Source organism: Podarcis erhardii (genome assembly GCF_964252035.2).
Source record: "Podarcis erhardii genome assembly, chromosome: 11".
Lineage (NCBI taxonomy): Eukaryota > Metazoa > Chordata > Lepidosauria > Squamata > Lacertidae > Podarcis > Podarcis erhardii.
In genome coordinates this window covers 27,535,684-27,545,372 of record NC_138501.1, presented here as the reverse complement: position 1 = coordinate 27,545,372, position 9,689 = coordinate 27,535,684, and the positions used below count along the sequence as shown (strand labels likewise).

At 40.4% G+C, this 9,689-nt stretch overlaps 1 protein-coding gene across 1 annotated transcript; it reads left to right on the top strand.

Moving 5' to 3' along the window:
* Positions 1-829: 829 nt before the first annotated feature.
* Positions 830-4,155, top strand: COX7C (cytochrome c oxidase subunit 7C). The gene is made up of 3 exons (XM_081881159.1): positions 830-1,003; positions 2,855-2,985; positions 4,048-4,155. The coding sequence occupies exons 1-2, from the start codon at positions 929-931 to the stop codon at positions 2,969-2,971; spliced, it is 192 nt and encodes a 63-aa protein (XP_081737285.1). The 5' UTR covers positions 830-928; the 3' UTR covers positions 2,972-2,985; positions 4,048-4,155.
* The last annotated feature ends 5,534 nt before the right edge of the window (positions 4,156-9,689 follow it).

Here is a 9,689-nt window from a genome sequence, read left to right as displayed (position 1 = left end):
AAACAAAACCCAACATTGTTGCTGTTATTACTGAGAACAATATGAATAATATGCATAGGCAAACGAATTATAGAATTTAAAAACAACATTGCTGTTATTACTGATAGTACCAATATGAATAGTATTCACGTGTCAAATAAAATGCACGGCGAGAACACGAGGAAATATATGACATGATGCCTGTTGCCGTTTATTTAAGTAGTTCCTCGCGTTTTCCTTGGCGGGCATTTCATTTGAAACGCGCGCGCGTGCATAGCTGTCAACTTTTCCCTTTCTTTAAGGGAAATTCCCCTATTCCAAATATGATTCCTCGTAAGAAAAGGGAAAAGTTGACAGCTATGCGCGCGTGTGTGAAGGGGAATACGATAAACCCATAGACAACGACGACACTTTTATTAATAATAGTATGCATCTGTCACAAGTTAAGCGCATCAAGGAGAAAGAGGCAGCTTCGCCCTGCAAGCGAAGAAGCACGTGGAGCTGCCAAGGGTCTCCCTGCTCGCCGCTCTCTCAGCGCCACGTGTCGGGCAGCATCTCTCCCACTCCAACCGGCGAGATATCGCAGGGCGGCGGCGGGGTGGGGGGGCGCGCTTGTTTTGAAGGCTTCCCGCCGCCCCCAGCAGCCTTTCAGCCTAAGCATAACGAACGGGACCCTTGACGCTTCTCCTCCCGTACGAGGGGCGTGAGACCTCGGGGCTACCGCGTCGCTCCGCCCTTCCCTCAGCGCCGCCCAGCCCGCGGGAACTACAACTCCCATGATGCTTCGAGCCGTCCTACCCGCTTCGGCCGCCGTGATTCTTCTTCTCCGCTTTTCCCATAAGGCACTGGGCCTGGTGACCCCCGCCAAGGTCGTGTCGAGGGAAGAGGCAGCCAGTTTCCGCTCAGGTTCCCTCCGCTGCCGGTTGTGCGTGCTCGTCCTCCCGGCGCCATGTTGGGTGTCAGCGTCCGCCGGTTCGCCACCTCGGCCATTCGCCGTTCGCATTATGAGGAGGGGCCTGGAAAGGTAGGACGGGGCAGGGGAGGAAGGGGAGGTCGGGGGCTCCCCCCCCCCGCAATTTCTTCCCTGGGCCTGGCCGGGCCTGGCCCGGCCCAGGGGAGCCTCCCAGGAGGTATCTGCCCGCCCTGCTGGGGTATTTGGGGTCTCGGGGGTGCTTCTTGGTTGGCGCTTGGGCTTGAGGAGGCTGGGGGGGGTCCTTGAGGGAGGGGCGCTGATCCCAATCTCTCTAGCGAAGCGATTATTTTTCATTCGTTTTCTCGGAGGTCATATAGCAATCCGTTCCCCAGCCGTTGCTCTTCCACTAGGACCTTGCTTCGCCCTACAGCTGCTTACAACAACACCACATTATTTATTATTATTAAATGTATGCTATTTGTACTCGCCCATTTGACTGACCCTAACCCTTTAGATCACAACTAAAGGGTGATCGCTTAGGGAAAAAAAAGCTCAACAGTAACTTCCTTCTAAAAAGAAAGCTCAACAAAGGTGAAAGGTGATCCCCGCCCCCCCAAAAAGCTCAAAGACTGGCTAACTTCCCTCTAAAAATCTGAACAACTGAAGGGCAATCTCTGCCAAAAAAAAGCCTTAATTTATTAATTTGAGGTTCAAAAAGAATAGGAGTAATCCTATATGTGGGGGTGGAAATACAAGGACATTTTTCCCCAGTAGGCAAAATGGCTCCATGTAGGCTACGGGCTGCAGCCTTCAGTGTATGAGGCAAATGCATTGTACAAAATGGGAGGTATGCTAGCGTGGATCGAAAGCAGTGGTTCCCAGTCGGTGGTCCTTGGACCCCAGAGGGTCCATGGTACCATTCACATAACAATAACTACAATAGGGATATCAAAAATTTCAAAAGTAGGGGGTCTGTGGCTTGGCTTTTGAAAAACAGGGGTTCTGCAGTACTTCGCTAATATGAAACCACTTCTCTAAAGGGCTACTTTAGGTGGGATTGCTGGAAACGTCTTGAAAATCTCGTTGGTTTCAAAATAGTACTGCAGTTTTATCACAGGGGAGAAGGCTATGGGTTGAGAAACATCCAACAAAACGTTCCACTGGTGCACCTAACTCATTAGATTGATCATAGAATTGAAGAGTTGAAAGGTACAGCAAAGTTCATTTAGTCCAACTCTCTCCCATGCAAGAATCATTTTCCTAACATGGAGTTCAAACCCACAACCCTGAGTCTCATGCTCTACCAACTGAGCTATCTCAACATTGTGGAGTTTTCATATTAGATCCCATCTATAGACATTGAACTCAGTGCATCGCTTTGTGGGCTTTAAGCACTGACATAGTACAATATTCTTGCTAATGCAACATGATTCTCTCTCCTTGGCTGCTAAGTTTCCAGTGGTACAAATGATGAGAACATAACAGTATGAATAATGATGATACTGTAAACGCTTTCTGATGTACCTAGTCCTCTTCGTGAATTCTATTAAAGAAGTTGCCAGAAGATCATTTGGGAGGGAAACAAAATGGTGATATTGCAATAATGCCATGAAAATACAATTAGATCGTGATCTTAGTCTCACCTATGATTAATCACTGTTTACACCTTTATACTCTTTTAAGAGTCAAGCAAATGAATACCCTGATGGAAGCGTGGCTCAAATTGTACATGAAGTCTTCCCATATGCAGGGCAAAAAATCTGTCTTGGTACCAACACTGCCATATTTTAAAAATATGGCTGAATGCACATTGAGTACAGTTAAATGATAATGATTGGGATCAGAGCAATTAAGTCTTTAATTTCCTTCACTTTTTCTAGGACTTGGCTAAATTAGCTTTTGTGCATATTAATAACTTGGTACCACCGCTATAAAAGAACTTCAAAATTCTTGTCTCTCCAGAACCTTCCTTTTTCTGTGGAAAACAAATGGCGATTATTGGCAATGATGGCAGCCTTCTTTGGAAGTGGATTTGCTGCTCCTTTTATTGTAGTAAGGCACCAGCTGCTCAAGAAGTGAACATACAATAATGGGTAATTACTACTATTTGTTTTATATCTCTCTAAGTTTGTTATTGTGTGCCAGTGGATTACTTGGATTGTCACAGAACTATACATACACTACGAATTTTTGTTTTGACACTAAATGTTTGTTTGCTGGTGAAGAAATACAAATATTACTGTGTTATTCTTTAAATGGTAGGCACTATTCCTGTGAGTAGTTAAAATTCTGGGTAATGCAGGTAGAGCAAGTTGCACACATATAAATTGCCTTTGATTAAATCCAGATTTGAATTGGCATCAAAAATATTAAGGTGGGAGCCCTCATTTAAAAGCAGTAGCAAAATATTTAAGCTTGTCAACTTCATAGCAGTTTGATCTCTGCTGTTGAGCTGAAAGAAGGAAAAGTACTTAAGCAAAAGATGTTGCACCTTTGCCTTTACAGCTGGATCCTGAACCAGCTCTCTACCGTTATGTACCAGTGATGGGCCTGATATGTGCACCTTCACTGGGAACTGGTGTAGTATAGTGGCATTTTTACCTGTTTCCCCATACTCTCCACCACCTTCTGTGCTGGTCATCATGGATGGCAGGTTTGTAGATGCAGCAGTGGCTATGCCATTTCTTTAAGCCCCGCTGTTGCTGGCCAGGGGTTTGGAATGTCTTCCCCTCCAAGATTGTGGCATTAATAATAATAATAAAAGGAACTTATATAAAACAAGAGAAGGGGCATGGGTCGTTGTTGGACCATCTGCATGCACAAGATCCTGGATCCAGCCAGCAGAATTTCCAGTTGAAATGATATTGATTAGCAATTAATGGGAAATATGTCTTCCTGGAATTTGGCAAACTGCTGTTAGTCAGGGAAGACAGTAGTGGACCAGATGGATAAGTATTCTGAGCTAGTATAAAACAGCTTCCAATGTCCACATCAGATCTAATTTCACAGTGTTCTGTGAAATGTTAATGCATAAGTCTGATCTGTATGTGATGATGCCTTTGGAGTATACTTCACAATTTGATTTATTGAATTCACTGTAAAGTATTTGTAAGGAAGGGCTTTCTGTCTGCCTGACTTATTTATTTCTCTTTCAGAATGAAGATGGAAGTTTATCTAGAGTACAACTTTCTTTTCTGAAAGAAAGCATACAACTAAGACTAATCACACTGGATGTGTTTGTAAATAAAAATTAAATCTGAAAATAGAGTGTGGGCTTTTATTTTTGCTTGCTGCTCAGTTATTGAAATCCACAATGCAGAATCATTCCATCCTCATTGAAAATGGAGATGAGACTTTATATTTTGCCTTAATTCAGTCTGTTTGGTATCTTCATACACACACCTTTCAGTTTCTCTATAATATGCAATTACTGGTATAAATCTGGGAAACTTGAATTTTTCACTGAGGGGATGATGTTCTATTTGAGGGTGTTCATCAGTGGCCCAGATCCCATTGATAGGGGTCCAGCTGTGGGCAATGAAATGAAATTATGAAATGAAATGAAATGAAATGTCTCAGTTGTTGCAGCTGGACTACTTTTTCTCTTGCACTCAGTGTTGGTATGCCACTCCCAACTGTAGAAAGAGCAGCATGGTTTGCTCCTAGAGAAAGTATTGGTCTGCAATATTAAGCATTCTTACTAAAAAAAACCAGTTAAACTGGAATTCCTATACTGTAGTCTATTATCGAGGGTGGCAGTCCTCAGACAGAATTCGTTTTTTTTACTGCAGCCCTGAAGTCCACCAACCTAGACTCATGTGCAAAACAGTCTCAGGTAAAACATGCTACGAAATAAGTAACCGGATGCCTTTGCATACATACACAATTCAGGAATTCATCATTGGTACCAGAACTAATCTTCCTGCCCAAATCCATTTCTAGTTCTTCTACAAACATGCTTTTTCCAACATTTATTATTGTTTTTAAGGTAGGGAGCTTTTTGCATGTTAGTATTGCCATCATGGGTTCCATAGGTAAATCCTCATCTGCTTTCTGGCCTACTAATTGTTAAATTTAAAGTAAGGCAAGTGATCTACAGTGATAACCAACTAAGCCAAACCTGGACTAGATCCACTGAAATCAATGGACTTGGCTGCAAAGGGTCTACACTGAGTATGACTATCATTGGCTATCCCCCATAGAAATGACTAAGCAACCCTTCACAAGCAGTTTTGTCTTAAGAATTTTTAAAAGTGTTTTGCTGGATCAGATAGGCCTTGTAATCAAGTGTAATTTACAAGAAATCTCTCAACAGATGGGCCACCAGAAATTAACTGCTAAATTACTGGTGTCTTAGCTACATTCTGAACATAACAATCTGCTTCATTAGTGATGTGAGGTGAGAATATCCTCCACAAACTAAATTCTAATGTAAGAACCAGTTTTACAGCCCACATTTAAAAAATCTAGTAAATAATAAGTCAAGCTGTGATATGCCAGTGTAAGCAATGAATAATGATTTTTTGATCTAGTTACATTACTGGGCATTGTGTCATTCCCCATTTGCAGTTCTGAAATGTGAGCTACAAAAACATTTTTTTAGTTTTAAAAATGCTATTCATTTAATTGGATAAACATTTGTATTTGTATGTATCTCAACTATATGTAATAGCCTTTTTTCTATTTTGGTGTGACCTTATTCTTAGCAATTTTACACCCTTGGCCATACACTGAGATTTTTTTTACAGAAAATAGCTTTGTCTTCAAGGAATTTGATCCTCTTTCAGAAGCCACCCAAGTTGGTAGCTGTCGCTACCCTCCTGTGAAAGCAAGTTCCATAGTTTTAACTGCTGCATGAAAATGTGCTTTCTTGTGCCTGAATCTTATCCTTCCTGGCACCATTGTTCATATATATATATATATATATATATATATATATATAATTTTTATTGGTTTTCAAATAGAAAAACAAATTTATACATTCCATATATCTTAATTACATCTTACTTCTCTTTTTTGACTTCCCTCAATTTGTCTGCCATTCCTTCCCTTTGTTACCTTTTACACATTTCTGCCCTTTTAACCATTTCCCCTCACAGAGCTTCCTTAAAACTTACAAATGTAATTTGATTATCACTCAGTTTTTGCATATATGGGATAAACTTTTCCCAATCTTCTGTAAATCTTTGATCTCGTCGATTCCGGATCCTTCCTGTCATTCTGTCCAGTTCTGCATAATCCATCATTTTAGTTCTCCATTCTATCGTAGGTAATTCCTCCTGTTTCCATTTCTGGGCCATCAATATTCTTGCTGCTGTCGTTGCATATAAAAATAACTTCTTTCTTATTTATCTCATTACTTGTAATGCCTAGTAAAAATGCTTCTGGTTTCTTAACAAATGTATATTTCAACATTTTCTTCAATTCATTATAAATCATTTCCCAAAAGCATTTTACCTTCTTACATTCCCACCACATATGAAAAAGGTACCTTCTTTTTCTTTACATTTCCAACATTTGTTACTTGTCTTATACATTTTTGCTAACTTCACAGGTGTTACATACCATCGGTACATCATTTTCATAACATTTTCTTTTATAACTGTGCATGCAGTGAATCTTAAACCTTCTTTCCAGAGTCTTTCCCAATCCTCCATTTGTATATTATGCCCTATATCTTTGGCCCAGTCAATCATAACTGATTTTACCTCCTCATCCTTCGTACACCATTCCAATAATATCTTATACATTTTTGCTAAAATCTTATAATTATTCAATATTTCTGTCTGAAATTTTGATTCTTTATCAGCAAAACCCCTCTGATTTAAATCTTTTCTAAACATCTCATTGATTTGAAAAAAAATGCAGCCAGTCATTCACATAATCCTTAACTTCTTCAAATGGTCTCATTTTCCATTTTCCTTCACTTTTACACATTAACTTCTCATATGTCACCCAACCCCCTGTCATATTGACTTTCTTCACACTTATTGCCTCCAACGGCGACAACCAATATGGAGTTTTTTGTTGCAACAAGTTTTTATATCTTTCCCACACTTCAATCAAAGACCTTCTTATAATGTGATTTTCAAAACCTTTATGTACCTGTTTCTTGTCATACCACAAATACACGTGCCATCCGAATCTATTATCAAAACCTTCAAGATCTAACACATCCGTGTCTTCTAATTTCATCCATTCCTTCAACCAACAGAGGCAAGATGCTTCGTAATACAATTTCAAGTCTGGCAGGGCGAAGCCGCCTGTTTCTTTTGCGTCTGTCAATATCTTAAATTTTATCCTCGGCTTCTTACCCTGCCAGATATACCTTGAAATTTCTCGTTGCCAATTTTTTAAAATCGCTGCCCCTTTGATTACTGGAACTGTTTGAAACAAAAATAACATCTGGCACCATTGTTCATACTGGGCACAAAACTTAACATTTTGAGTCTTTTGTATTTTGTGTTCTCACCCAGTAGAAAGCAGATGGGATAATTATGTAAAACTCTCCATTAACGCCTTGGTATGGTTGCAGTTTGTAACTAGATACTAGAGTCATCCATTACCTGCATGCTGAGATGCAACACAAACGAGTAGGAATACTTGTTCTAAGAGGGAGGCTTTTTACATTTGGCCAAATAAGCTACAGATTTCTATTTAAACAAATTTCACATAACACTACTGCTAATACCCAGAATGAGCAGTAATATTAAATAAAATAAAACATGATATCTCAGTTGGTTCGAGTGTGGTGCCGCCCCGAGTGGCTCAGAAAACCCAGCCAGGTGGGCAGGGTATAAATAATATTATTACGCCAAAGTTGTAGGTTCAATCCCCATGCAGGACAGTTGCATAGTCCTGCATTACAGAGAGTTGGATTAGATCAGTGGTTCCCAACCCTTTTTTGGCCATGGCCCACCTAAGCATCTCTAAAATCTTGACACCCCCCCCCCCCCAGTTATATATTATTCAAAAAGTGAACTATAGTGATACCTCAGGTTAAGTACTTAATTCATTTCCGAGGTTTGTTCTTAACCTGAAACTGTTCTTAACCTGAAGCACCACTTTAGCTAATGGGGCCTCCTGCTGCCGTGCCGCTGGAGCACAATTTCTGTTCTCATCCTGAAGCAAAGTTCTTAACCTGAAGCACTATTTCTGGGTTAGCAGAATCTGTAACCTGAAGCGTATGTAACCTGAGGTACCACTGTATTTACGTGGAGGAAGCCTAAAAGGTCATCCACTGTTAACTCATTCTTGAATTGCCCCCCCCAAAAAAAAATCAAATTGCCCCCCGTGGGGTGGGACCCACATTGGGAACCACAGGATTACATGATCCTCAAGTTCCCTTCCACCCCTATGATTCTGTGATTCTATAGTAAAATAATATCTGCTCCTTTAGGAAGGAAAAGTGTCCAAAACAGTTCAGCTACAGAATCCTGATTATCGCCAGGGGGTTGGGGGTGGAGATATTTGCCATGGCTCAGTGACATGACTGCTAACAAGCCATTCTCTCTCAACCTCTCTGTTTTGAGTGTCTAAAATGGGCTAAAAGCATGGTAACCTGTTGTTGGGTTGTCAAGAGAGGGTGTAAATATTGCTACCTGCGGTGAACCTTCAAGAGAGCACGATATTCAGAAATAAATATGACCAACAACACTGAATGAACAAATGAGACTGGGTGACAGTTTTTCATGTGTTCACTGGCGAGAAGCTGATTTGAAGACAATTAATGGTCTGCACAAGCACCCAACGCTAAACTAATCAGTTCAGCTTCTGAGCAGTACATGGCAGGAATTCTGCTTGTTTATTATTTTTTATGACTTGCAATGAATGTTGATTCTGAAAAGCTCTTTAAATCATCCTCGTGGCACATGATAAGTCAGGAAGGAGCGACCTTTTCCCAGAGCAGCATTTTCCCTGCTTATGGTTTCCCAAATACTGATAAAGTTCTGTGAGTACAACACAAAGTGCCAGATTCATCATACTGAAATGATGGCTAATGTGCAATGCAAGGTAGCTGGCTTTACTCCTGGCACATAAGCTATATCACTCATAATTGTTTGTGCATTCCTGCAAATGCCAAGAAAATCAAACATCTGTCATGCCAGATGAGGGAACGCGACTCATTTGCCACACTTAGCACTCCACTCATCCTGGAAAAGGTCACTTGGACATGAACAAGCTGTACGTGGTTAACCAGAGTAGAAAATGATAGCATACATCTCCCAAGGCCTGTAGATGGAACTGGTGGCTCTAACAATATTAATATGGTTACTCACCTTCAAGGAACATTTTTTTGTTTTCGTTTTTTTAAATGTATACAAAATTATGAGGTCTAAATGGCTGATTCTGGAAAGTCTAAAAGCTTGGTGTGTGAAATATTAACAATTTGGATTTTACAATTGACATATATAGGCAGAGTTTACCCACTGAATTTAATGCAGCTTATGCACAGAAAAATGTGCATTTTAAGTTGCTTTAAACATCTTAAAACTTCATAATCAGTGTTTTTTTAAGTGCTAGATATTTTTGCTACAATTTTCGCTCTAGGCAAACTTTGCTATAGGATTCAATTGCTAAAACAAACAGAGGTCAAAAAACAGCAATACTGGGGTAAATGAAGACAAGGCCTACTTGGTGGTGGTGGCTCCCCAGTAACTGAATAATAAGAATAATAATTTTATTACTTGTACCCCACCCATCTGGCTGGGTTTCTCCAGCCACTCTGGCTAGCTTACAGCATATCTAAAAACATAATAAAAACATCAAGCATTAAAAACCTCCCGATACAGGGCTG

Excerpts from the sequence above, each read along its gene's own strand:
- COX7C (XM_081881159.1), top strand. The coding sequence starts at position 929 with ATGTTGGGTGTCAGCGTCCGCCGGTTCGCCACCTCGGCCATTCGCCGT. Across the intron at positions 1,004-2,854 it reads ATGAGGAGGGGCCTGGAAAG|AACCTTCCTTTTTCTGTGGA; the intron begins GTAGGACGGGGC and ends TTGTCTCTCCAG.